The sequence below is a fragment of the Pelodiscus sinensis genome, chromosome 31, assembly GCF_049634645.1.
Source record: "Pelodiscus sinensis isolate JC-2024 chromosome 31, ASM4963464v1, whole genome shotgun sequence".
Classification (NCBI taxonomy): domain Eukaryota; kingdom Metazoa; phylum Chordata; order Testudines; family Trionychidae; genus Pelodiscus; species Pelodiscus sinensis.
Genome location: NC_134741.1, coordinates 8,809,241 through 8,836,623, shown reverse-complemented (window position 1 = coordinate 8,836,623; position 27,383 = coordinate 8,809,241). Strand labels below are relative to the sequence as shown.

The following is a 27,383-nucleotide window of genomic DNA, read 5'->3' as shown; positions in this document are numbered from 1 at the left end:
GCAGAAGCCTAGAGGGGAGGGGAGATGGGGGGCTCCCAGCCACTTCCCCCCGCCCAGCTTCTGCAGTGACCCCAGGCTCCCAGCTGCTCCCCCGCTAAGCTTCCAGCCGCGCTCAGCCAGAGAACGGGAAATAAGGAACATTACACGTGTCCGGGATTTTCATAACTTTTCTACCCGACAGAGAGGACAAAACCGGACACCTGGCAACCCTGGGCCAGTGGGGGCTGCCTGCAGGCGCTGCACATGGAACCCCCCCCCCCCCTTGGATCCTTCTCCCCGCCTAGGGAGAAATGAACCAGGGAAGTACCGAACCCCCCCCCCCTTCGTCCACCCCTGCCCAGAGCCTGCACCCCCCCATCAGTGAGACACCCCCCCCCCCCGGGCGCGACCCCTGCACAGGGCCCCCCCCCCAGGTACCCGGCGAGCCGCGTGGGGAGCTGCACGGGGATCACACGCCCCGGTCTGCAGGGCTGCTCCGGCCCCGCCCCAACTGCTGCCGCGCGGTTACCCGTGAGATTAGGCTGGGGGAGGGGGAACTGGGGCACGGAGCATGCGCAGTAGCGATCCTGTCTGTCCAACAGCGAGTCCGGACGCTGGTACCGAGCCTCCCTGCAGGGCCCCCGGCGCGTGTCCGACCGGGGCGCCTCCCGCCGGCCCGAGGGAACCCCCGGAGGGGGGGGAGACAAGCCAAGCCGGCCCCGCCCGAAATAGCAACTGAATACGGGCCGGGGGACAGAACCGGGCTCCCGCCGCCTTCGCTTCCCCCGCGCCGAGCCCGGGCCCCGCCCCCACCTCGGCTCCTGCGCGCGGCGAGTAACGGCCCCAACGGCTCCTTCGCAATTCCCGCCTCAGCGCGTGCAGCGACCGCGACTGAGGCTCGCGCGGAGTCTCTGCTGCGGGCTCCGCCCAGGGGCCAATGGCAGCGGGGGGCGGGGCCTGGGCACGGCAGAGGCGATGCAGCGAATCGCGGGAGGGGTGACACTGCGCATGCGCGGCGGGTCAATGACCCGGTACCGGCCTCTCGGGCCTGCCAGGCTGCAGGCGAGGCGGCTCCGGTCCAGGGACTCCGAGATTTCCCTGGACAACTCCGGGCGGGCCGGTGCGGACATGTGACCAGCCCCAGCCTCGCTGCGTTACTCTGGGGGGCGGGGCTCTAGCACCTGCCGGGCTCTGAGGGGGGCGGGACCCCACGTGGCTGCGTGAGGGAGGTGGGGGGTGAACGGCTGGTCCCCACCTGACAGGCACCTGATCTTGGGCACCCTAGTAGGAAACCAACAGTCTCTTCCCCCCCCCCAGGGCACAAGCTGGTGCTGGGGGAGCTGGCTGGAAAGCAGGTCCTTCCCCCAGCACCAGCTCCACCCTTAGGCTATGTCTAGCTGCAGGCTTCTTGCGCAAGAACTGTTTTGTGCAAAAGGTCTTGTGCAAGAAGTGTCCACGCTGCCATGTGCTTTTCCGCAAAATATGTGCCATAGGAGCAGAAGAAACAGGAAGCAGCAGAAAGGAGAAGCAGAACAATAAGTAGTAGCAGAAGCAGAAGCAGCAACATTAGAAAAAACAGCAGCAGAAGTACCAGCAGAAGAAGACACAATGGAAAACCGTATCAGCAGCAAAAGAAACTTCAGCAGTCAAAGAAATAGCAACTGAAGAAACAGCAGCAAAATAAGAAGAATTAATAAGGTGCAGCAGCAGAAGAAACAGGAAGTAGTAGTAGCAGCAGCAGCATAAAGAGCAGCAGAAGAACCAGCAAAAGAAGCAGCAGCACAAACAAAAGAAGAAAAAGCAGAAAAAAGTAGGAGCAGGAGAAGCAGCTGCAACAAAAGAAGAGGCAGCAGTAGAAGAAGCCGAAAAAGAAGTAGCAGCAGCAACCTCACAAGAAGCAGATGTGGAAGAAGTAGCAGCAGCAGCCATAGATGCTACATCTGAAGAAGCAGCAGAATAAGAGGAAGATGTAGAAGAAAGAGGCGGTAACAGAAGCAGTGGCAGAAGAAGAAAAGTAGTAGCAGGAACAAAGGAAACAGGAGCAAAAGCAGAAGAATCAACAGAAGAAGCAGCAGATTGAAGCTTCAGAAGAAGTAGAAAAACAAGCAGGAGAAGGAGGAGCAGCAGCAAGAGAAGAAAAACAGCAGACGAATCAGAAGCAGAAGAATCAGACACAGTGGAAAAAGCAGCAGATGCAAAGAGCAGTGATAGCACTAAAAGAAGCAGCAGCAAAAGAAGAAACCAAAAAGGAAGAAGCAGAAGTAGTAGCAGCATCAATAGAAAAATGGAAACAGCAGAAGAAGAACAGAGGAAGGGTCAACAGCAACAGAAAGAGCAGCAGGATGAGAAGTGAAGAAAAGAGGCAAAAGCAGAAGAAATAGAAGAAACCTCAGCTGAAATAGAAGTATCAGATCAGAAGAACAAGCAGCAGAAGAAGAAACATCAGAAGAAGAAGCAGAATAAAAGAGGCAGGAACAGCAGCAGAAGAAATTGCAGCAGGAGAAGCAGCAGCAACCAAAGCAGCAGCAGCAGAACAACAATAATAAGTCACAGGAAGTAGCAGCAGCAGGAAAAGAAACCTAGAAGGAGCAACAGAAGTGGCAGTAGCAGAAGGAGCAGCAGATTTAAGCAGAAGAAGGAGACGCAGAAAAACAAGTAGAAGCAGGAGAAGGAGCAGAAGAAACAGCAGCAGCGGTGCAAGAAGTAGCAGCATCAGAAGCAGATGAAGTAGCAGCAGTAGATGAAAAGAAAAATCAGCAGCAGTAGAAGCCATCGACAGAAGAAAAAACGAGAGGAAAAAGCAAGCAGCAGCAATAAAGAAACAAAAGAAGGAGCAACAGAAGAACAAGCAGAAAGCAGCGGCACCCAAAGAAGTAAAAGCAGCAGAAAGACAAGTACAGAGAAGCAGCTGCAACTGAAGCAGTAGCAGCAGCAAAAACAGCACAATCCCTCCTCCCCACCACGCCCGATTTATAGTTTGCGTTAAAAACAGATTCTACCCCGGATGCCGGGCTGGGGGAGCTGCCAGTGTCTGTCTCACCCCCCCCCCCCCCCCAGGCTGCGCTTGCTCCCATGTTCCCCTTCCAACCCCTCCCCTGCATCCTCTGCGCTTCCCTTCACCTCCCCCCGTCCCCCTGTCCCAGCGCTGCCCCAGAATTCTCCCCACTGCCCCTTCTGCGCCCCACGCTCCCCCCTCACTGCCCCGCTCAGGCTCCCCACATGGGGCTGCTCTGCCCCAGCGCACAGGCTGGGAACAGCGCTCGCAGGGGGAGGCAGCGGTCACCTGTTCCGAGGGTGGGGGGGCTGCAAGGAGCGTCCGGCCCCTGGGTGCTAGCGCGAGGACTGTATCTGGGGCAGGGGCACGTGGCTTCCAGCCGGAGACTTTCCCAGGGGTCGCTGCGGCCTCGGTCCCACCGGACGGGGCGCTCCTGGGGCAGCTGCAATGTCCCCCCGCCCCCCCCCCCAGCCACACCTGGCTGCGCCTGGCCCGGGCGGGTTTAGGGCCCCGATTCCACTCCCGCCCCGGGTCCCCGAAAGCGCGGACAGTGCCCCGCCCCGCTCTGCAACCAGCCAATAGGGGCAGCAGAGGGCGGGGCCTCTTGGGCGCCCCGCGGGTCCAGCAGCAGGTGAGCGCCCCCCCCCCCCCCCCCAGCCCTTTGCACGGAGCAGGAGCCACGTGGGTCTTCTTAGAGTGACCGGGCATCGCCCCACGTGGGGACCCGCCGCCTGTGGGAAGGGGGGGGTGAGGAGAGGCGCGTCTCAGGCGAAGGCGGGGGGGGGGGGCGGTATCTGCGCTGAGCCCGGCGGGAGATTGGCAGGGACAAGAGTTGATGCAGCGTCACAAACACCAGACACCCCCGCCCCCCCCCCGTCTGCTGGGCCCTTTGGTTTCTTCCGCACCCAGTCCCCTCGGCTCCGCGCCCCACAGCGGGTAGCGGCACCAACGGCTCCTTCACAGGGCCCATCGCAGAACGCGCGGCGCATGCGCAGTCAGACGCCCCTGCGGGCTCCGCTCCGTGGCTCCCCAACAGCCTGACCCGCAGTGGGGTGGGCGGGGCATGACCGGCGGGGACGCGCTGAAACCCCCACCCGCGCGCGAGCCACAGAGCACGAGGTCCCGGCATCCGGCGGGTGAGAAAAGCGCTTCCCTGGCTCCGGCCCAGCCCTAGAGAGTCACGTGATGCGGGGCAGTGGGAGCCAGGGCTGGGGCCTGCTCCCTCCGCTCTCCCGGGGCCAGGCTGCAGCACGGGGGGGAGGGGCTGTGAGCAGGGGGCAGGGGAGAATGCTGGGGGGCAGGGCTGTAGGAAGCAGAGAGGCTGTGGGGGAGGGGCAGGGGAGAGCTCTGGGGCTGGGGGGGGCCGAGGGGAAGCAGAGAGGGTGGGGGGCAGGGGCTGTAGGAGGGTGAAGGTTTCACAAGTTGTCATCTTCTGGGGCTGGGAGCCCCCTGCTCTTGCTCTCCCATCTCCTGGTCTGGGCCTGGGGAGGCTTCTCCCCTCAGCAGGGTCAGGCTCTTCGGGAGCACAGCCAGGCCCCTGCGCACTTTGGTGGCTTCCTCTGCAGTGAGAGCGAAGCAGATTTTCCTTCTGTTTTATCCAACACTGGACTTGCTGGAACCCCCTTCTCCTGGGGGAACAGGCTCTCCCAGGGCAGAGGGACTGAGAAGACCGGAGGGTTTATTTTTTTCCTAAGTCTGGTTCCCCTTGAGAGAAAAGTCCTGGTTCTCTGGGCCTGGTTCAGTTCTGGCGACTCCAGCTGGGCCAATGGAATCCACATCTGCTGAGCTGTCCCTGGGGGCTGTGGGGCAACCTGAGGTGGCTCGTGAATAAGGCAAGATTCAGAGAGAATTCAGTTCTCACAGTCTGAGCGTTTGCAGGGTTTCTTTCCATTGAGATTTGTCTGCTGGGCTGGAGTTTCCTTAGGATCCATGGATCTTCCTCTACATTTGCTGGATTCTTCCAGTTTTCTGCTTGGATTGTTCTCCAGCTGCCTCTCTGTCCTGTGTGGATTCCCCCAGGCTTTCTGCTGCTCTACACATGGGGGGAAATCCCCTTCAACTCCTTCAAGAAATGTTCCCTCTGAGTCTACAATTCCAGGATCTTCCTGCTGTCTATTTTCCTGAGTGTTCTCCCTCACTGTCCTTGCACCTGCTGGGGGAGAGAGAACCTAAGCAGGACTCACTGTCTGTGCTGGAGACAAATGACCGACATGGGACTGGCAAAGACAGAAAACAACACAATAATAATTTGGGAAACTGAGACATTGGATTCTGCTTTCACACTGCACCCAAACACCCCCAAAGAAGGATATGTAGAGAGGAAACTCCTAACAGGATGGCTGGGGAGTTGTGACAGGTACTTGCCAGGATAATACCTGTAGCCCTACATGGGGCAGAAGTGAGGGCTCTTCCTCCCTCCCTATTCATTTTTGGGAGCCTCAGCTTTTTCCTACATTCTCTGGATAGTTTGTGTCAGTTTCCCTGACTCCTTACCTGTGTGGGTGCCTCTCAGGATCTCCATTTCTTTGGAGGGCTGTAGATCTGGGAAGCTGGGGAAAGGCTGTGGGATGAGCTGTGGAGGGTGGAAGTGAGTCTCACTGGCTTAGGAGGAAGAAATGGGCGGAGGGGAAGGCTCAAGGCCCCCTTCTACCTGAGATGGATTGTACTGAGTGCTCCTGGTTCCTGTGCTAAGAAGTGTGTGTGTGTGTGTGTGTGTGTGTGTGTGTGTGAGATTTTTGTGTTACATCCCTGTGAGCTAATAAACCTTCTATTCTATCTGTCATCTGAGAGTTGTCTGGCTGCTGATGGGGTTGCAGGGCCTGATGATTCCACACCCCTTGGTGACAGAGGGTGTTGTCATGCCTCTCTAGGGGTTGTAACTTGGGGCTTGGGGACTACATTTACACTGCAGACTTTATGCAAGAATAGCTGTTCTTACACAAAAAACTTGCAGAGCATCTACACTGCACACACATTCTTGTGCAAGTAAAGCATCAGAAAAAGGCTTCTTGCGCAAGTTATTCCTCTCTTGAGGAATAAATCCTCGTGCAAGAACTCTTCCATGAGGAGCAGTAAGGACAGGCAACAGGGCTTTCTTGCTCAAGAGCGTCCACCCTGCCATGGATGCTCTTGTGCAAAAGCTCATGGCAGTGTGGATGCACTCTTGCATGAGAACGCTTGCACAAAACAGTTCTTGCGCAAGAAGCCTGTAGTGTAGTCGTAGCCTGGGGGACTTGCTGACACACAGATAGCTCTGGGGTTAAACTTCTGCTGATTTCTAAGCCTGCAGAACCTAGAGCCCTCCCAACAATGGAAATAGTCCCAAGGTGGCATGTGAACAGTGTGTGTAGGAGAAATAACATAGGCAGGACAGTTCCCTGCTTCTAGCCCCTGAAAGCTGGGGAGTTGAGTATGACTTAGCATATCCCTTAGGAGAATCCTCTGCTTCTGAGGAGATATTGTGATGAAAGTGTTTCTCACACAGGGGCTTTGGGCCCCACTTCACTTTAATCTAGGGTTGAGCAAAGGAGCCTCTGTGAGTCAGCTCCAGTCTGCCAAGCCAGTGGATCCAGTGTGTAGCATCCATGGTAGTGTGGATGCTCTCTTGCCAAGAAAGCTCTGATGGCCATAGGGGCTTCTTGTGCAAGAAATTCATGTTGCCTCTCTACATTTCCCTCTTACAGAAGAGCTCTTGCGCAAGAGGGCTTATTCCTCATGGGGAGAGGAATAACTCTTCTAGAAGAAGCCCTGTTTTCTGATGCTATAATATAAATTTACTTGTTCAGGCAGTGTAGATACTCGGCAAGTTTTTGTGCAAGAAACCTGCCAGCACAGATATAGCCTGGCTGTTTTAAAACTGTCTAGCCACTGCATGCTCCTGGCAGAGGGGGGCAGGTGCCTCCAAGCCTGATTGGTACCTCTGTGGAGAAAGCCCTGTAATATTTTACTTTGTATTGAGATCTTATCCTTTTAGATATATCTTTAAGTGTTCTCATAGAATCTCTGTAACATTTCTCCTATAGCTTTGTATTAAGATATATAGATCTTGTAAGAAAAAAAATGTCTTTTGAGCTCTCCCCTTTCCTTGATTGTCCTGTTGAAATGAATGAGGTGTGAATGGAGAATGAAAGGTGAGCACCTCCAGCAGCAGTTGCCAGGGTGGAGAAGGTCTGGGAGCCAGATCCAAGATAGAAAGGGTAGCCATGTTAGTCTATAAGGTGCCACAGGACTCCTCGCCGCTTTTGGAGATTCAGACTAACTGAAGTGTAGGAGCAAAGACCCACTTCATCAGATGCATGTAGTGGAAATTTCCAGAGGCAGGTATAAATATGCAGGCCAGAATCAGGCAGGAGATGACAAGGTGGATCCAATCAAGGAGGATGAGGCCCACTTCTAGTAGCTGATCTGGAGGTGTGAATTCCAAGAGAGGAGAAGATCCAAGACAATACCTGTAAAGTGAGCTCATTAAGAAGACTGGACATACAGACTCCTTGGGAGTCAAGCAGCAAGTGCCTGCCCTTTGAAGCAGCATTAAGAAAGGTGAGGTGATGACTAATTGGCTGCATGAGAGGGATAAATAGGAGGCATCTTGCAGATGGGCCCCAGGTTTTCGTCTTGTCAGCATGGGAGCATCCATCTGGATCAGCAGAAGCCTGGCTCCACTCCTCCCCCATCTAACTCACCTGCCCAGTGCAGTTAAAGGGAGCAACTTTTGGTAACAACAAGATGGAGTGTGTGTAATGTATCATATGCATATAAGTATTGATATATGTATGTTCAATAAATGTGGCGTGTTGCCTTATCCCCCTGAAAAAGACCCTGGGTGCTTCTTTTAAGCACAACACCTCTTCCTTTTAAAATAGTTGGTGATTCTCTCTAGGCATTGAGGGAGTGGGGAAAGGGGAACTACCCCAGCTGCCACTCCCCTGGCCAATCAGGGTCTTTGTGTAGGCGAGTTCAAGAAGTCTCCTGGCCCCATCCCTTCCACTAGAGGTCACGCTACTTGTAGGGTATGCTGGGACCATTTCAAAAATCTGTGCGGTAGCCCCCTTTAAAAACTATTGCCCACCTCTACTCTAATCCAACAGGCTAGATCCAGATGCTCTAGGCTGTGCCATGCTGGAAAACACTCAATTGTGCTACAATACAGACCTGACACCTTCCACTAGGCTCTTTTACACCAGCCCTGGGATAAATGCTGAGACAAATGCTTAGAAAAGGGCAGAAGTTCCAAACCTGCCTCTGAGGGGATTCCCTGACCTTGTCCCTGAGGACAGGAAGCCCCCCACCCTGGTCACATGGGGACAGGGAGGAGCAGGAACTGGCTTTTCCTTTCCTTCCCCTGGTTCCCAGGATGAGTGAATGAACGGGGCTGGGAACCTCTCTTCCTACACCTGCTGCCCCTACTGCTCTCCCGCCCTCTCCCCTCCGCTGGGAGCACTGGTGCCTATCCTGTGTCCATGAGCATTTGCTCTCCAATGGGAGCCTGGCTTTGTCACTGAAGCAGCAGCTCTGGGACCCACAGAGACTCCTCCCCTTTAACTCAAACTCAGGCTGGAAGAGGCTGGTTTGGCTGAGTCACTTTCCTGCCCCTCCCAAGCGTTGTCTCCATGTCTCTCCATCACCTGGAGCTGATGCCAGCAGAGACTGTGGCTGCCCCAAAGGGTAACAGGCATCAGGGAGGCTATGTCTACAGTGGTGGGTACACACTGCCTGCCTGCTCTTGCGCAATAAGTTTTACAGTAAAGCATGGTAAGAAAGCTTCTTGCACAAGAGCTAAGCTCTTTTCTTACAAGTATAAGCTCTCTTGCACAAGAACTCTGTGTAAGAGGGCAGTGTGGATGCGTGGCAGGGGTTTCTTGAGCAAGAAAGCCCTATGGCTAAAATAGCCATCAGAGCACTCTTGCACAAGAGAGCATCAACACTACTAGGGGCACTTCTGTTCAAAAGCACATTGCGCACTTGGCAGTGTGGATGTGTTCTTGTGCAAGGAGCCGCCAGTGTAGATATAGCCAGAATGTCCCCACCCAGGGTGGGCCCAGAGGAACCACAGTGAACATTTCCCTGCCACAGACCTGCTGCTCAGCCTGGGCTCCTAGATTATGATGTTGGGAGGTAGCAGCCTCTGACCCAGGAAGCTCAGCCAGCTCTAGGGCTCTGTACCCTGAGCTGAGACAGACACCAGCCTCCTCTGCCTGTGCAGCAGCCTCTACCCCTCCTCAAATACCTGAGCTGCCTCTAGGCTCTCAGCCACCAAGGACAGCTCAGTAGATGCAGCTTCCAGCTGGAATCACTAGACCTGAACCCGGCCCAGAGAACCAGGCTTTTTAAGTGACCAGGAACCAGCCTACAGGCGCCACTCAGCCCCGCCCCGCCCCGCCCCCTCCGGCCCCCGAATGCTGAGACGGGTTTTAACGGGGACATTAATTGGGAGCCGTCTGCTGAGGGAGGGAGGCGCTGCCCCGGGTATTTGCCTCCCAGCTGCTGAGCCCTTAGACCCAGAGCTCCCTTGGCTGGGGGAGCTGCCAGTGTCCCCCCCCCCCCTCGCAGTCACAGCCCCGCCCCTCCCCCGCAACCCTCTCTGCGTCTCTTCACCCCCCCATAGTGTCCCGACCCCAGCTCTGCCCTCCCCAAATTCTTGCCCCGCCCCCCGGGCGGGGGCGTGGCCTGGCAGCTCCCGCTCTGAACCTGGCTCTGGCCCGGAGTCACTGACCCGCTGCGCACGCGCGGCCTGACGCCCCTCCCCGCCCCTGCTCCGGCCCCGCCCATCCCCGCGCGCGGCAGGGGGAGGCCGCAGGTTCCGCTGTAGACGCTGCCCCGAGCCGAGGGAACCGTTGGGTCCGTTACTCGCTGCGCTGCAGCTTCCGCTTCCGGGCAGAGGCGCCGCCGAGCGTGGGGCGGGGCTGGAGGCATCGGAGGAGCCGAGGTGGGGCGAGGAGTGCGGGTGCGGGCGGGGTAGCCGATGTGTGAGGGGGGGGCGCGGAGGCCGGGGCAGATAAATCGGCGGGCGGGCGGTTTTGCCCTGGGAAGGCTCCACGATCACGTGACACGGACCCCACCTGCCAACCGTTTCCAACGGCTCGTGGCGGGGGCATCCCAGTGCGCATGCGTAGTGTAAGACCGGGAGGCCGTTGGAGACGTTGGGGGTCGCTCCTAGGCGGGGCCCCAGGACCCCTCCTACCCTGCCCGGGCAGCGCCCGAGCCCGCCCGGGAACGAGATTTCCTAGAGCGGGGAAGGGCCCCGCGGGCCGGATCCAATCAGGGCCTGGGGGCGGGGCGAGCCCAGGGCCCCTCTGCTCCCGCCCCCCTGTCCCCGGCCAGTCAGCGCTTGGGGCGGGGGCGTCTCCCTGCGAGCAGCGGGCGGCGCTTTGAAGCCTCTTCCCGCCCTGCCAGGGGCGCGCTGCCTAGTGGGAGGGGAGGCAAAGGGGGGTCCCGTCCAGACGAGCTGTGCTCTGGGGATGGGAAAGCCCAGAGGCGCTCTGGCCCCGCCCCGCCCGGATTAGGCCCCGCCCCTTCCGGGCCAGCCAGGGCCCACTGTAAGAAATGTATGAAGTGACCCGGGGCCAAAAATTGTTGCCCACCCCTGTCCTAGGTGTCTCATGTGCGTCAGTCCCTGCGGGCTGACAGCGATATTGCTCCATTGCCGTGTGGGGGCTGCTAGAAGGAGCCTCAGTGCTCTTCAGTGCAGAGCTTGTGGCAATGAGAACCCCTTAGTCCATGTATCTGTTGAAGCAGCTTATCCCATAGCGTGTAAACTCATGCTCCACCTCTGGGTGCGATGGCCCCGGATCTCACGTGAAGATGTGGACCATCCCACGCTCGTCAGCTGGAGCATGTATAAAGTGGACAGGTGGAACTGAACCTGGGACTGCATTAGTCCCTTGCATGGCCTGGACTTCCAGGATCCACGCTTGGCTCTGAGCCTGGATCTGCTTTAATGGGTATGTCAAAGTGTCCCAATTTATCCAGGTAGGTTCAGGTATCGCTTTAGTTCAATTAGTGGGCACCATTAGGTGTCTGATTAAATACATGAAATAATGATCCTGCCTGATTATGTGAATCTCTGAGTCTTAGAATCTCATCCTGCAAATGTTCAGCAGCTGCATTTAATTTTAAGCATCTGAATGGTCCCCTTGACATCACTTAACTTCTGTTAATTGAGTCCTGACAAGAGCACCTAATTCTGCGCTGCAAATAAATGGATGAAGACTAGGGGTTTGAAATATAGGAGCCTCAATGTAGACACCTACATCCATGTTCAGGCAGTTGAATATGGGGCTTGTTTTTCAGAACTCCTGGGTGCTCAGAATCAAATCCCATTGCTGCAGGTGTAGAAATGTTGAAACTCAAACCATGTATTGAGAGAAATGCATATGGCTTTTGGGCTCTAACTAGTGTGTGTTGCTTATAGAATATCTAGACTCAAGCTTTTGCCCAAAATGGCAGTATCTGGCATGTCACCAGGGATAGAGTCTGGGGAGAATGGGGGTGTGGAAAGGCTTGCAGCCCCTTCGGAAATGTCTCCCAATTTTCCTCCTCCCCCTGCCAGGCTGCAGAACACCCATGTCTGTCTTCAGCTCAGCCCCTGGCCTACAGCGCCAGGGACAGGAAATGGCTGTGGTGGAGCCGGTGAGCTTCAAGGAGGTGGCTGTGTATTTCTCTGAGGAGGAATGGGCTCTGCTGGACCTGGCCCAGAGAGCTCTTTATGGGGATGTGATGCAGGAAAATTATGAGGCTGTGAGCTGGCTGGGTAAGGAGCCCTAATAAAATGTTAAGTAGCATGTTTATTTGCATTTTGTTTACCCCTTCTGCAATATACATTGCATACATGACAGAAAAATGCACACTCCTTTTAGAGTTTAATGTTATGAAAGTTAGCCATATACATTTTTGTATAAAATAGAACTATTTCCTTTGTGTTCACAGTGGTTTTCATATACTGTTATCAAAATAATTGTCTGGTTATCAGCCACTTTATGGCTCAGTGTTTCTAACATTGCTGGGTTTTTTTTATTCTTTTACTAAGGCTCTTATTTGCTATTTTACCAAGAAAAAAAAATGCAGACTCTCTTTCATTCTCCTGGTTCTGGCTGCCCCATGTAACAGCCACAACTCGGCTAATAAAAAGATATTGAACTTCATACCTTTAAGATTAAATGCTAAATACCAAAAATGAAGCAATGCTAGTTACCCGTGTATGGCAAGAAAGTGTCTTGTCAGTTTTACAATTTGAAATGAAATGGCGTTATTAAAAACCAATTCATTTCAAGCTTTCAGAACAGAATTTTACAAATCATGATTGCGGGTTAAATTCTAAAAACCTTGCATATTTACACTACGTTATTGTGTGTGTACGTGATATATACGCATGCATACACCTTAGATTGTCTCCTTCCCTGGATTATTTACAGACATTTCTTTGGGAAGGGCCCATTTTTCCATCAGAATAGCTGCAAAAACAACAAGAATTCTTTTCCTATAACAATTTAACTCAATAGCATTTACACAACATTCAGCCGCTCAGTTCCTCCCCACGCTCTGCAGACTTAACTTCTCACTTGCTTTTTCCTTAAATTGCTTGCTTTATCTCCCAAAATGACTCTTCCAATAGCTCCCACGATAACCATACCAAGTTCCCTCCATTCACAGGGATCTGAATTCCCTGGCCTTGTACTCTTTTTCTGTACTCCTCTCACTATGCTTCCCCCTGTCTGCCAGTTGTTAAAGTTTACCTGTTGTGTGCCAACTTGTCTGGGCCTCAGTTGTATTTCTTGTGCTGAATGATACCCTTCCATGGACACGGGCTTATTTCAATACCCATTTAGCAAGGAGAATGGCCCTCTCAACTAGCCTCCACATCTCCTGGCCCTTAAGAAATTTTTAAATGCCCTATTTTTGTATACCTCTGTTGGGGGAGGGAAGTGGAAAGGCATTTTTCTTTAATGTGCCTGCTTGACCCTTCAGAGGCAGATTCTCTGACTTAAGGCGATTAAAAGTCCATCCACTTCTCGGTCATTCTGGCTGCCAGCACACACTGATGGGTAACAGCGTGCTGCTTTTCTTCAGCAATTTGCTGCATAATTTCTATTTTACTTCTAAGATTAGTAACTTCCTCCCGCAAGCCTGCCAGGCCCTCACACAGAGCCTGTATCAGCCAGCCACTTTCTTCTCCTGGGAAATTGTGAATGAAAGAGAGCATTCTACCCATCCCTGATTGGCCAGCCAATCCTGACATTCCCCAGAGGAACACTCAAAAGGTCCCCCTGTTTTCCTGTTAACTTTATGATAAAATTCCTAACAGTTGTTGCAGACTTACCCAAGCAATCTGTCAAGATGGGATCAGGCATGACTGTCCCCTATAATCCTGTTTGTAATACCAGATGTTAAAGAAGAAACAGGATACTCAGGAGTGGATTGGGTATACACCTCTTTATTGCAGATACAACAGCATGTTGGGTGCCTAAGACGAAAGTGAGTGAGCAGTGTTTTGGCACCAGTTACACTCCTTTATCCATTTTATTATGTTAATTCACTTGTCTATCGCTACTTCCCCATAGACCTTATTCAGTAATGTTAACTCCCATATGATGAATATTAATAGGCAGGTGATCTATATTATTATACCCGCTCCTGTTTACAGGATTTTTCAGTTAGATCAGCACTTTTCTGTATTACAGACTTCCCATGTCAGAAGGTAGCAGAGGTTACAAAGGATGTGACCCTGAAGGTATTTTTAGAGAGTAAGTAAAAATATGCAAGAGACAAAACAAGACACTGTTGGCTGTGTCTAGACTGGCCAGCTTTTCCGGAAAATCAGCTGCTTTTCTGGAAAAACTTGCCAGCTGTCTACACTGGCTGCTTGAATTTCCACAAAAGCACTGACTTCTTACTGTAAGAAATCAGTGCTTCTTGCGGAAATACTATGCTGCTCCCATTCGGGCAAAAGGGCCAGTGTAGACAGCTCAGATTTGTTTTCCACAAAAAAGCCCTGATCGCGAAATGTTCTTCCAGCCTAGAAAGACAGTTGTACTGAACAGACTACGTCTAGACTGGCATGATTTTCCGGAAATGCTTTTAATGGCAAAGTTTTCCGTTAAAAGCATTTTCGGAAAAGCACGTCTAGATTGGCATGGACGCTTTACCACAAAAGCACTTTAAGTCTAGGCTTGTGTTTTGGAAGCAGCAAGGGCAGGAGGGGCAGGAGCCGGTGCTGTTAGAGGCAGCTGAGTGGGTGGTGGCACCAGGAGAGGCTGCTTCAAAGCATCTCTGCCTACGGTCTCTAGGACTGCCCCACAGAGAAGCGCTGCTGGACCCAGCAAAAGGAAGGACTGAGTAAGCCCAACTCAGCTCAGCCCAACTTCTACAACATTTAATCTACAGCGGGGGTAGCTCTTGAACACAATGTGAGCTGGGACTGAGTGCATCTTCCCTTATCGACTAATAGTGTACTCGATAACAATTCTGTCAACTACACTAAGTTATATACCCACTTCTTAACAAGTCTGTTCTAGCGATGTTATCACAGGACCCAAGAGCAGTCGGTACAATCCATGTTAGGGAGAAGGAGGCCTAGAGCCAAAGACCCTGCTCCTCATCTCTGACCACAAGTAAGGGCAATTCACTTCCTGCTGCCATTGCTGATCCCTGGCTGCAGCCAGCCCTGTCTCAAGCCTTTCTCTAGCTTCACAAAGGTGTCTGGTCACACCCCGCACCCAGGCTCAGATTACCGTGAGCCTGGGCAGTTGTGAATATGCTGGCTTGGGCATTGTCCCACAGTGAGTCACCCCCATCTAGATAGTGTTGCAGTGCCCAGGGAAACTGAGGCACACAGAGGGTTACCATAATACAGTAGAAATCACATGCAACATAACTCTCTCACAGTCCTCACCCTCCTTCTGCCCAACAAGTCTGTTGCTCTCAAGTTGTCTGAGTTACCACAGTTTTCTTTAGACTTGGTTTGAGCACAGGGAATCTTCCTTGTGACACATACTCTACCCAGATTCCATGTGCCTTCACCGTGCCTGATTTCTCCCCTGTGCAGGATTCTCCATTCTCAAACCTGACCTGATTCTCTGGCTGGAACGAGGGGAAGTGCCGTGGGCCTTGATTCTCAAAGAAACAGAGCTCCTGAGACAAACTGGTGCAGTTGAGGAGTCAGGGAAACTGAGCCAGAAACTATCCGGTGAGTGCAGGAAGAAGCTGGGTTTCCCCAAAATGAGCAGTGAGTGAGAGACCTGACTTCGACCCCATGTCTCCCAGGTAGGGCTGCAGGTGTTATCCTGGCAACCACCTGTCACAGCTCCTCAACCATCATGTTAGCTGTCAGGAGTTTCCTCCATTGGGGATGTTTGGGTGGGGTGTGGAAGCAGAATCCAATGTTTCACTTTCCCAAACTATTATTGTTTTGTGCTTTCTGTCTTTGCCATTCCCCTGTGGGTCCTTTCTCCCCAGTACAGACAGTGAGTCCTGCCTCGATTCCCTCTCCCCTTGCAGGTGCGACGACAGTGAGGGAGAACAATGAGAATCAACAGCAGGACAGTCCTGGCACCATAGAATCACAGGGAATGTTTCTGGAAGGAGATGAAGGGGATGTTTCCCAGTGTGTGGAACAGAGGGAAACCTGGGGAAATCAACACAGGGCAGAAAGGCAATTGGAGAACAATCCAAGCAGGAAAGCAGAGGAATCCATGGAATGTGGAGGAGGATCCAAGGATCCCAAGGAAATTTTAGCCCAGCAGACAAATCACAATGGAAAGAAATGCTGTGATGAAAGCTCAGATTGTGAGAAAATATTAAGTGAGAAGTCAGGCCTTATTCTGCCCCAGCGAGAGCACACAGGAGAAAGACTCTGCAAATGCCTGGAGTGTGGAAAAAGTTTGATTGATCTGTCATCACGTATTGAACCTAAGGTTACCCCCATGGGGGAGAAATCCTATAAATGCTCCGAGTGTGGGAAAAGTTTCACTTTCAGATCACATCTTAGTAGCCATCAGAAAACCCACATTGGAGAGAGACCATATAGATGCTTGCAATGTGGGAAAAGCTTCAAACAGAAGTCAAGCCTTATTGTACATCAGAGAATCCACACAGGGGAGAGACCATATAAATGCCCTGAGTGTGGAAAAGATTTCACTGAACGATCAACCCTCAGTAGGCATGAGAGAACCCACACAGGAGAGAGACCATATAAGTGTTTCCAGTGTGGGAAAAGTTTCCGATTCAGTTCAAACCTTTTTATCCATCAGAGAGTGCACACGGGAGAGAGGCCGTATAAATGCCAGGAGTGTGGGAAAGCTTTCGCTGTACACGCGTACCTCCTTAACCACAAGAGAACACACACAGGAGAGAGACCATATAAATGCCACGAGTGTGGGAAAGGATTCACTGAACGATCAGCTCACTATAGACATGAGAGAACCCACATCAGAGTGAGACCATATAAATGCCAGGAGTGTGGGAAATGTTTCCTTTCCCAATCAGATCTTATTAAACATGAGAGAACACATACGGGAGAGTCACCATATAAGTGCCATGAGTGTGGGAAAGGTTTCACTATACAATCAGCCCTCAGTAGACATGAGAGAACCCACACGGGCGAGAGACCATATAAATGCCACGAATGTGGGAAAAGTTTTGCTGAACAATCAGCTCTCATTAGACATGAGAGAACCCACACAGGGGAGAGACCATATAAATGCCATGAGTGTGGGAAAGGTTTCACTGTACGATCAGACCTCATTAGACATGAAAGAACCCACACAGGAGAGAGACCATATAAGTGCTTCCATTGTGGGAAAAGCTTCAGTGTGAGTTCATACCTTTTTGTCCATCAGGGTGTGCACACGGGAGAGAGGCCGTATAAATGCAATGAGTGTGGGAAAGATTTCACTTTTCAATCAGCCCTGAGTAAGCATGAGAAAACCCACATGGCAGAGAGACCATGTAAGTGCTTTGACTGTGGAAAAAGGTTCAAAGAGAGGTCACACCTTGTAAGCCATCAGAAAGTGCACAAGCGAGAGAGAGAGACCCTATAAATGTCAGACACTTCAGGGGGTAGCTGAATGAGTCTGCACCGCAGGGGTGACCATCCCATTAGAGACAAAAAGCCAAAATAGAGGTGGTGGTGGGGGGGCATTGTTGAGCGAAAAGACCCCAAAGACTTGCACTGGGAGACAATAGGTGCTGATATGCTGTCCTGTGACATGCCATCACAAAAAATGCACTGGGAAGGGGTGAGAGGAGCAAGCTCTGGGAGGGAATTTGGGTGCAAAAGGAAGTAGAGAGGATGCTGGGTCAGAGATGGTGTTCCAGGCTGGAGAGTGTTGGGGTCAGGTGGAGGGTTGGGGTTCTGCGCAAGCTGAAGGCTTGTGGCGATGAGGGTGCAGGAGTTTGGGCTGGGGTGCATGTGGGGCTCAAGGAAGGGAGGCGGGGAGTATAATGGGCTCGGGACAGGTTTGCGGTGTATGGATGGTGCAGGGATGTTGTGGCAGAAGATTGGGGATGTGGGGGTGCAGGAGTTTGGGGATGTGAGAGGCTCAGGATGGGGGATTCCAGTGTATGAGAGGGATTCCAGTGTATGGGATCTGGGAGGTTGCAGGAGTGTTATGATGCTGTGACCAGATGGGGGCTTGGTGGCCAGGCTTCATTTTTAAATAAAATATGTCAAACACAAAAGATTTCAGTGTTGTCTTTATTTATGAGGGGGGCGGGGAACCTCTTTTGAGTCATGGGTCACTGACCCACAGAAAAATCAGTCAGGGCCACAAAAGTGAGATGCAAAACAACCACCCGTCCAAAAAACCCCTAACTCTCACTAATGTGGCCCCAACTGTGTTGGTGGGGGCAGGGGAACAGGTTGCTGGGGCACGGTGCTGGGGGTGCTGTGGCAGGAGGCTGGGACAGGATGCTGGTGGGTACTGGGGCAGGGGGTTGGTGGGGTCTGGGGCAGGGTACTCAGTGGGGGTCTGGCCAGGGGGAAGGTACAGAGACAGCTGGGGATGTTCTTCCCTTCCCCTCCATTCCCTTCTCTTAAACAACTGGTGCACGTCCTGAAATGCCTGGTCTGTTGCTCTGCCGGGATCTTCCTGCTGCCTCCCTGTGCAGGGTGTGTGTGTGTGTAGGAGTCTGAGGACTGCATGCCAGCTCCAACTTCTCAGGAAGCGTACACTTCCTCTGTTTCCCATAACAGCTGTCTGCTTCCTGAGAAGTTGAGCTGTCATGCAGTCCTGGAATTCCTATTCCTTTCCCCCCTCTGCCCCCTGCACAAGCAGGCAACAGGGGGAAAAGTCTGCGTAGTATGACAGCAACGTCATTTCAGGGAGCGTGCCAGCTGTTGAAGGGAGGGGAAGGGCAGCCTGTGCTCTTCTTGAGACACAGGACCTAGTTTGTAGCTGTGAGACTTCTCCCTGCTCGCCACAGGAAGCCAGTGTGCTACCTCCATTTTCACTGGCAGTAGCATCAGCGAGGGCTTTTTGGGCATGGGGGGGCTGGAACACCTCGCAATCAACTGGTCATGCCCCTGCAGTCGACAAGTTGATCGCTATTGACAGGCTGGTGACCACGGCTCTAAATTCAATCCTCCTTTCCCCTAGAGCCAGGCCCACCGCTCTAATCCAGTCCCCCTCCCCTTTCTCAGAGCCAGGCACAACTCCCTCCTCTCCCCCCCCCACTCTAACTCAATCCCCTTCCCCAGAGCCAGGTACCCCCCCCACTCTAACCCAATTCCCCTCCTCTTCCCCAGAGTGAGGCACCCCCCCGCTCTAACCCAATCCCCCCCAAGCTAGACACCTCCCCTCCCTTCTCTAACCCACTTCTTCTCCCCCCACTTTCCCCCAACCTTATGCTCAGGTCCCGGAGCCCTTGCCACTGCCACCACGTGCACCTGGGATGCCGTGTGCACCCCCGCACACACCTGATCCCCCCCTCCCTTCTCCAAAGCCAGGCATCTCCCCCCCCATAACCCAATTTCCCTCCCTCCCAAACTTATGCCCAGATCCCAGAGCCGCTACTACACCTGAAGCCCTCGCCACTGGTGGAGCCCCTGTTGGAGTCACTAGGGGTGTGTCTAGACTACATGCCTCTGTCGACGGAGGCATGTAGATTAGCCAGATCGGCAGAGGGAAATGAAGCCGCGATTAAAATAATAATACGCCTCGTGAAACCAGGTTTACCTGTGCCGATCAAGAAAGGCTTCTTTGTCGGCGCGGCGCGGCGCGTCCAGACTGCCCTGATCTGCCGACAAACAGCTGATCGGCAGAGCGGGGCAGCCATTTAAATTTAAATGAAGCCGCGATTATTTTAATCGCAGCTTCATTTCCCTCTGCCGATCTGGCTAATCTACATGCCTCCGTCGACGGAGGCATGTAGTTTAGACGTACCCTAGCTGTGCTGGGATGCAGACTGGGATCTGTGTGCAGCCCAGCCTGCATGTGCAGGAGATGATGCAGTGCTCTGTGAGCGGAATGGCATGGGCCATGAGCACACATGCGGCTCAGAGCATCCCAACCGTGAGCGTGGTTAACCTGAGCAGTTCTGGGTTCCAACCCGATTCCATCAGGAGCTGCGATTTCTTTCTTCATGAGCCATGGGTTGGCCACCGCTGCTGAACAGGCTAAACAAAAAACAACCACAAGCGGTCTGGTAGCACTTTATAGACTAAGGCTACATCTATGCTGCAGCCTTCTGCAAAAGCTTATGCAAATGAAGTATGGAGTAGAATATTGCTTTGTTTCATTTGCATACTTAATTAGCAAGCTGTTTTTGTACAAAAGGCTTTTGTATAAAAAGGAGCCATGTCTTCAAAAAGTGAAACAGCTGAGCACTCTGCAGAGAACAGGCCATAGCACTGCTGGGAGAGGCTCCATCATGCACAGACTCTGCGCAGGGCCAGACTGCTGGGAGGAGGCTCTGGCCATGGACTTTCCTCCCCTCTCTGTTACCTCCTGCACCTGGGGCTGAAAGGGACGTGGGCTGCCAGACAGTCCTGCCCAGCTGCCTTCCCCAGTAGGGCTCACACATTGTCCCCAATTGTAGCCAGACAGGAACCCCCCTTGTAACATCCATTTTTGCTTGCCTGGAGCATACAGGGCACACAGAGCAGAAGGCCCAGGCTGTGTGACTGTGAATGGCTGTAAACAGAGATATACCAATTGCTGACCAAGAGGCTGCCAAGGAGTGTCCTTGACTTAACCTATATTGATACGAACACACAGCCGTCCGTGGGGGGAGGAATCTCTCGCCCAGTAAAAAAATGTCTAGTACTCACAATTTAGTTCTCTCTCTTGCAAGTGTAAATTAATTTGAAACTTGCTTGTAAGAACTGGCGCCATAAAACGGACCAGTACAATTCGGCATCTTGGATAAGAAAGAGGATACGGGCCCCCAGGGGTATATAGATGGGTCCAGCAGCGCATTTTCTCTGAGTGTCAATCTACCATCTATCTGCTGGTCGGGTTAGGTGTTTGATCTCCCGAGGTTCCAGAGGGGACGCCCACCTCGTATTCGTCTTTCCTAGGAATTGAGAGACCAGCCCTGGCCTGACACGCTGGAGTCGAGAGGCACAGAAAGGGGTAAAAATTGTACCTGGATGTGGTCCTTTGTTTAAGTATATATATACATAGTGTTAGAGCTCTTTAAAGATTAAGCTGTCACTTGGTACCATTATTTCTATTTTCTATCTTTATTTTCTTTGTAACCATTTTTAAAATCTGTATTTGTTAACAGTTAAGAAAGAGAGCAATAGCCATTGTAATCATATGTTTTTATAAGTCTTTTAATAAACCTGTAACTGTTTAAGCTTTAACCTGACTCCTTCAGTTGCTGTAATAGAACCAAGCACAATTTAAAAGAACTTCAGCCGGTCATAAAGGGACAGACACAGGGAGAGCTTGGGCGTTTGGATCTGTGTCACTCCCACGTGACAAGATCCGTTGGGGCACCTTTTCAGCCTTTCCTAGTCTGCCCGCTGCAAAGGAACCCCTGTGTTCTAGCAGCTAAAATCTAAGGTGTAATAAGCTCTTCCTATATAACGGGGCGTGTGTTGGCCTGCTGGCCACCCTCTGCGATGGGACCCCGGTCCTAGCAGTAAAGACACGGACGTTAAACCTTTTCTCGGAAACATACACACACACACTGCCCTGACCGTCGGCTGACACCAATGCACTGGCCTCGGCCTGAATTCTTGCTGCCCTTGGGTGCACCCAAATGCCCCTTCTGCGGGGTGGGAGGCTCCCCAGCTCACACCCCTCCTGTCACACTTGGTGCCGTGAGAACAAAGCTTGCAAAGGGGTTTGATTTTCCTCCATTTCCCCTTGCTGCTGCGCTAAAAGAAATCCTGAACCCGGACCCTTCTGTCGCTGGAGAGATGGAAATGGGGCCCTTCTTTAACTCACATTCTCCATCTACAGGCAATTCACTCTCAGCTTTCACCAGAGTTGTAGAAAGAAAAAGTCTAGTCCTGGAGTCCAGCTTTAGTAGAACCAAAGAGAGAACCAACTGCAATTTCCATCTTCTGAGGAGAAGGAAAGAGGATTTTCTTCTCCTCAGTTCTAGCCACATCAGCCCAGGGAGGAGAAAAAATAACCCTCCGCCCGCTGATTGTCCCCTGTCAGCTTCTGTAGCTTCACCTCCTTCCACAGCAGCTCCAGCTTTGAGCTACAAATCTCAAGGGACTGGTGAGGAAATGAGGAGCTGGCAGCTCGGGTTAGTGGCTTCCCTGAGAACAAGAGGTGGAGTGTTCACAAGGTGCATTCCCGCCCCTGTAGAGCAGGGTGTTAGAAAGAGCCAGGAACAGAACAGTCAGACAAGTTCCACCCCCCCCTCCCCTTCCCCCCCCAAGTATGTTTCTGTGTTGTAGTGGTTATCACATTTGCTTAACATGCACAAGGTCCCTTGTTCAAAGCCAGGTACAAACACAGGGTCTGCTCTTACTGCTTCTTCCCTGAGTGCCTAGGTAAGTACAGCTGCTTCTGACCAGCCTGTGCCTGGGATGAGCCCAACTCCCACATGACAGACAGAAGTGACATCAGCTGAGAATGCCCCTGGGTGCCATCCTGGGGAAGTGAGATAAATCAGGCCAGGCAGCTGCTTGTGGTTTGGCCTTACCTGCCCTGGGAGGCTGGTGCATTGGTCCGGCTCTGTCTGCTGCCTCCCTTGTGTGACTTGCCTAGTGCACACAGGCCAAATGTTGGAAAAGCCTCTTCCAAAAAAAGCAGAAGAAAAAGCTGCACAAATTGGGTTTCGAAATTTGCGTAGCTTTTTCCAGTAGGTCAGTGTAGTGTAGACATATCCTGAATGTCGCTCAGCACTAGTAGGAGACAGGGAGGGACAAAAGGGTCTAACGGCACCTGCAGCCTTTCAGAACAAACCCAACCCCAAGAACCAGCCCTTCCCTCCACCCTCACTGGGGTCTGCTGGGAACTGTCTAGACTCAAGCCCACCCCCAGTGTCAGCCTAAGGATTGCCTGTGTCAGTGACATCACAAGGGGCTTTTGCAGCACTGCATCTTATTGGCTAACGGAGTTTGGGAGGCGGTGACCTCACAGAGAGTCCATGACAATGGCCAGGTGGGACAGGCTGCAGGGCAGGGGCCATCTCAAAAACCCCTGATGGCTTTGCTGCAGGGAGTCTCCTTCCTTAGTGTTGCCCTTGTGGCCTTTTTGGAGAATTCTCCTTTCCCAGGACTAACTGACCTAGAAGGCAGACGTCCCTGTGGAGAAGGGAAGAGCCTCCAAGAAGGCCACACTTTGTACAGTAGGGGAATTAGCTCAAGTGGTAGAGCGCTTGCTTTGCATGTAAGAGGCAGTGGGATCAATACCCACATTCTCCAGTGTTGGGGGAAATCCCTGTTTTCCTTTTTACTGGCAGAGCCAGCCAGGGGGCTAAGTGGCTCCAGTAGCCCCCTCCTCCCCCTCACCATTTCCTACTTGCTGTCCCCAAAAGCCAGCCACCCTGGGGCAGGGAGCTGCTGGACACCAGCCTTCATGGAACTTCTTCTCAGCTGGGGAAAGGGACAAGCAAGGGGCGATGGGACAGAGGTTTATGCGATGATGACAGGGGTGCAGAAAGCAAATAAATTATTTTTTCTCCTACTCAAGAACCAGGCTGACAGAATGAAACTGATCAGTAACCAAGTTAAAAATAGACCAAAAGGAAGCATTTTTGCACCCAGTGGAACTCCTTGCCAGAGGATGTTGTGAAGGTGAAATCTACAAGAAGGTCCAAAAAAGAACTGGATAATTTAATGAGGAAAGGTCAATCAATGGCATTTAACCAGGATGGACAGGGCAGGTGTCCCTAGCTGGTGTATTCCAGTAGCTGGGAATGAGCGACTGCAGGGATCACTTAATAACTGTCTGTCCTGAGGATTCCCTTGGGACAATGAAATTGGCTGCTGTCCTGAGACAGGATCCTGGGCTAGTTGGACAACTGGCATGGCCCAGTCTGGCTGCTTTGATGTTCTGTTTGGCTGTTCTTGTCCCCTCTGGGCAAAGGAGAATGGGCCCTCAATCCTGAAGTGGACAGAAAATGGCCTGCGAAAGGCTGGTGTAGGTGAGCAAAAAAGTGTGCTTTAGATGTCCTTGATGGTCTAGTGGTTAGAATACAGCATTTTCACTGCTGTGACCTAGGTTCAATTCCCAGTCAGGGAAACCAGACTGAAATTTCACATGGCCACTGCCTGGTCATTTTTCTCACACCTCATTACCACATGTTACAGCAGCTGAGACCCAAGAGGTTACTTCAGGCTCCTTCCCACCTCTCCCTCACTGCTAAAACAACACTTGCCATTTTCAGAAGGGACAGAGCTGGTGACTCAAATTGCCCCTCCCCTCTTCCATGCAGGCAGCCCTGCAGGAAGCTCTGTGGCACACACAGCACTAGCCCAGTGCACAGGCAGGTTGGCACAAGATCCATTGGTTCAGTTTGGTTTTTGAAGGAGACAACACGGAACTGGCTCTAGCCCCCACTCAGTAACCTGGGGAAATGACCCACCAGGCCTGGGCCCCTCGGAGAGGCAACGATTCCCCACTGGCCAGGGCAGAGCCTCCCTCTCACACAGTCATGGAGCCTTCTCCCCCTGGGACTGCCCCCCCTTCACTCAGCTCTCACTGCTCGGTGTTGCCAGGGAGGGGCCTCACTGCGAGAGCCGCCTGGGCAGGTTCCTGCCACAGAGACACGTCCCAGAGCAGGATGGATGCTCAGACCGACACTGAGTGTTGCTCAGCGCTGGGGTGAGACAGGGAAGGACAAAAGGGCCTAACGGCGCCTGCAGCCTTTCAGAACAGCCCCCGGCCCCACCCCCAAGTACCAGCCCTTCCCTCTGCCTCTGCTGGGCTCCACTGGACACTGCCTGGACTCAGGCCTCCTCGGTGCCAACCTAAGGGCTCTGGAGAAGACAGGGCAGCTCCAGGGGCAGAGTCCAGAGCCCCTGGCTGGGAAGGGATCAGTAAGCAGCTTTGAGGCTGGGCTGCTGCACAGTTTAGGCAGGGGTGGGCAATGACTTTTGATGGGGAACCACTCCCAAGCCTGCACTTTTCCATGCTATTATCGGAGGAGGTGGGGGTCTGGGATGGAGGCTGGGTGCAGACAGGAGCCTGGGGCAGAGGACTGGGGTGCAGGAATGGTTGCAGGGTGTTGGGTTGTGACTTGGGGTGCAGGATCTGGGAGGCGTGTGGGTTCAGGTGGGGGGAGAGGGTTTGGTTTACGTGCGGTACCCGGGGGTTGAGGGAAGGGAGGGGCTGGGGTGTCAGTCAGGCTCTGGCTGGGAGACTTACCTGGCTCACTCCCGGCCAGCAGCCCAGCACATTTCTCAGGCAGCCTGTCTGCCTTGTCCCCACACAAGCTGCAGGGGCCATCTGGGTCGATGAATAAGACCCTGAGTGGAGGGGGGATGACGCTTCATATGGCCAGAAACCAGCCAATGGGATTGTGCTGGGAACAGGGACACTAACTGCCCAGCAGTCCCTGTCCTCAGCAGCTTGCGGGGGTGGGGCAAGCAGGGAGTGTCTTGATGGGCTAGATACAGCCCCCTGGCCTGTATTGCCCAGGCCTGGCTTAGAGGGAACCTTGGCTCTGGGGGAGGGGCGCTGTGGAAAGGCCAGTCTTGCCTTCCTGGGCAGGACACGGTACCTGCAGCCTTTCAGATCAACCCTCAGCCAACAACCCAAGAACCAGCCCTTCCCTCCACCCTCACTGGAGTCTGCTGGGAACTACCTGGACTGAAGCCCACCCCAATTTCAGCCTAAGGATTGCCTGGTCTGTAAAAGTCAGCCTGGAAATGAGAAGGCAGCTAAAGTAACACTGGTGGGATTTGAACCCACAACCTTTGACTGTCTAGTTGGGTTCACACTAGCCACTACAGCATAAACGCCCAACATGCTTTCCATTGCACCACAAAGCTTGATGGACTGCTGCGTTTATCATCTCCACTCTCTGCTTTGCAGCATGGCAATTGCTGGGGGAAAAGAAAGGGGAGCCAGGTCTGTCTATTTTGGGAGAGCAGGTACCAAGAGGGAGGGGGCCACTGAGCACCCAACAGTGAAAATAAGGGATAAGAGCCAAACTACAGTTGGAGAATGTGGCCATGGATCCCACTGCCTCTCGCATGCTAAGCGAGCGCTCTAACTCTTCTGCTAATTCCCCTGCCTACAAAAGCTTTTGCTACCTCCCCTACCTTGTTCCGGAGCCCTCAACATCGCTGCCACTGCCCAAGGCTCCGTTCTGAAAGGGCCACTTGTGAGACTGACACCCGTGGGCCGGCTAGCTCGGAGGTTTAGGACGTGGTGCTCGTATCACACTGACACGTCTTAAGAGCAAGCCCCTTGTTTCAAACCATAACGGGCTCGCTATTCCGACGTCCCAGCATGGCAGGAGGAGGGAGGGGTTTTGGAACAGCGATTTATTTCGAAATAAGTGCTGTGTAGCCAGCACCAAATTACAAAATAAGCTATTTCAAAATAGGCGCATTGATTATTTTGAACTATGGGACGCACCCCTAGTGAGTTAGAGCTGAACTCTGCCCCCAGCTCCCTGCTCCCTCCACCCACGTACTGACTCCCTCGCTGCCATGGGGCTGTTTGCATTGGCCTCTTCTCTCTGTAGCCAGGCTTCAGCCAGGACTGAGACTCAGGCAGGAGAATGTGACCCGGCTCCCTGCACCTGGGCCCTGCATTTCTCATCCCTTCAGAGACACTTGCTAGTGGAGGAATAAACCACAGTCACATGAGTGTAGATTATGAAACTTTGTAGTTGTTTCTTTGGAAACTCCCCACAGACCTTCCCCTGGGGTCCCAGGCAGCCGCTCACGTTGCACAGCTCACTTCGAGGTGAGGGTGCTGTGTAGACGTGCCCGTCCTGTTGAGGGCCAGCCTGCCGGGGGGAGGCTCTGGCCACTTCCTTTCCTTGTCTCTCTCAGGCTGTGTCTACACTGCAGGGCTACGTCTACACTGCAGGCTTTTTGTGCAAGAGCAACTGTTGTTGTGTAAAAACTTGCAGAGCGTCTACACTGCACGCATGTTCTTGCGCAAGTAAATTTATAGTGCAGCATCAGACAATAGGGCTTCTTGCACAGAAGTTATTCCTCTCCCCACGTGGAATAAGCCCTCTTGCGCAAGAACTCGTCCACAAGGAGGCAGTGTGGATGGGCAACAGGGGTTTCTTGCTCAAGAAAGCCCTATATCTAAAATGCCCATCAGAGCTTTCCTGCGCAGGAGAGAGTCCGCACTGCCATGGGCGCTCTTGCAGAAAAACACTTCTCTTGTGCAACAGCACATGGCAGTGCGGAGACACTGTTGTGGAAGACCTTTTGCACAAGAACTCTTGCACAAAACAGTTCTTGAGCAAGAAGCCTGCATGGTAGATGTAGCCAGGGGGTGTTTGGGTTTGTTACCAGCACTGAGCTTTGTACAACAGCCCAGGGAACATTGTGAAAAGCCAAAACCTTCCAGCCCTGGGTGTCCTTGGCCAGTCAGCAAGTGGCAGAAAGGTTCCCTGAAGTGCTGACTTCAGGTGATAGCAAGCTTCTGCAGCTCAGTTGAGGTGGCCGAGTGGTTAAGGTGATGGACTGCTAATCCATTGTGCTCTGCATGCATAGGTTCAAATCCCATCCTTGTTGGGTGTTTGTAGCCTTTTCTCTTGCTTCTCCCAGAAGTTCAGTGCCAGCCCCTCCTGTTACCACTGCCTGTCCCAGCCCCTCCCACTGCAGCCTCGGGAAAGGGGAAATCTCCACAGAGACACTCCCAGATGGGACCTTCAATCCCTTCTGCCCTCATGGGGAAACCTCACAAAGGAGATTCCAGGCAGCCAGGCCATGGGGGGGTCTGAGATGCCCCAGCCCTGCAGCCTGTCCCACCTGGCTGTTGCCATGGACCCTCTGTGAGGTCACTGCCTCCCAGCCAATGAGCTGAGGTGCTGC

The 27,383-nt window shown here is 53.0% G+C and overlaps 3 protein-coding genes and 2 non-coding genes across 9 annotated transcripts in view; 4 read left to right on the top strand and 1 right to left on the bottom strand.

Moving 5' to 3' along the window:
* Positions 1 to 27,383, top strand: part of LOC142821523 (zinc finger protein RFP-like) — a 219,526-nt gene that overhangs the window by 141,045 nt on the left and 51,098 nt on the right. The window lies entirely within an intron of this gene.
* LOC142821545 (uncharacterized) overlaps positions 1 to 27,383 on the bottom strand; it is a 79,271-nt gene that overhangs the window by 16,984 nt on the left and 34,904 nt on the right.
* On the top strand, positions 9,709 to 17,779 carry LOC142818199 (uncharacterized). 5 transcript variants are annotated; one of them, XM_075912731.1, is made up of 4 exons: positions 9,743 to 9,899; positions 11,523 to 11,723; positions 15,015 to 15,155; positions 15,467 to 17,776. In XM_075912731.1, exons 2-4 carry the CDS (start codon positions 11,537 to 11,539, stop codon positions 17,005 to 17,007), a joined length of 1,869 nt encoding a protein of 622 aa, XP_075768846.1. In that variant the 5' UTR covers positions 9,743 to 9,899; positions 11,523 to 11,536; the 3' UTR covers positions 17,008 to 17,776. The 5 variants fall into 5 exon arrangements, with proteins under 5 accessions (XP_075768848.1, XP_075768846.1, XP_075768847.1 ...); XM_075912732.1 differs by lacking the exon at positions 9,743 to 9,899 and adding an exon at positions 9,921 to 10,087; XM_075912733.1 differs by lacking the exon at positions 11,523 to 11,723 and having other exon boundaries at positions 9,709 to 9,899; positions 15,467 to 17,779.
* TRNAA-UGC (transfer RNA alanine (anticodon UGC)) lies at positions 22,727 to 22,799 on the top strand. The gene has a single exon. It is a non-coding gene; the product is annotated as a tRNA-Ala (tRNA).
* Positions 23,548 to 23,619, top strand: TRNAE-UUC (transfer RNA glutamic acid (anticodon UUC)). Its single transcript has one exon. It is a non-coding gene; the product is annotated as a tRNA-Glu (tRNA).

Excerpts from the sequence above, each read along its gene's own strand:
- LOC142818199 (XM_075912730.1), top strand. The coding sequence starts at position 11,456 with ATGGGGGTGTGGAAAGGCTTGCAGCCCCTTCGGAAATGTCTCCCAATT. Across the intron at positions 11,724-15,014 it reads TGAGGCTGTGAGCTGGCTGG|GATTCTCCATTCTCAAACCT; the intron begins GTAAGGAGCCCT and ends TCCCCTGTGCAG. Across the intron at positions 15,156-15,466 it reads ACTGAGCCAGAAACTATCCG|GTGCGACGACAGTGAGGGAG; the intron begins GTGAGTGCAGGA and ends CTCCCCTTGCAG.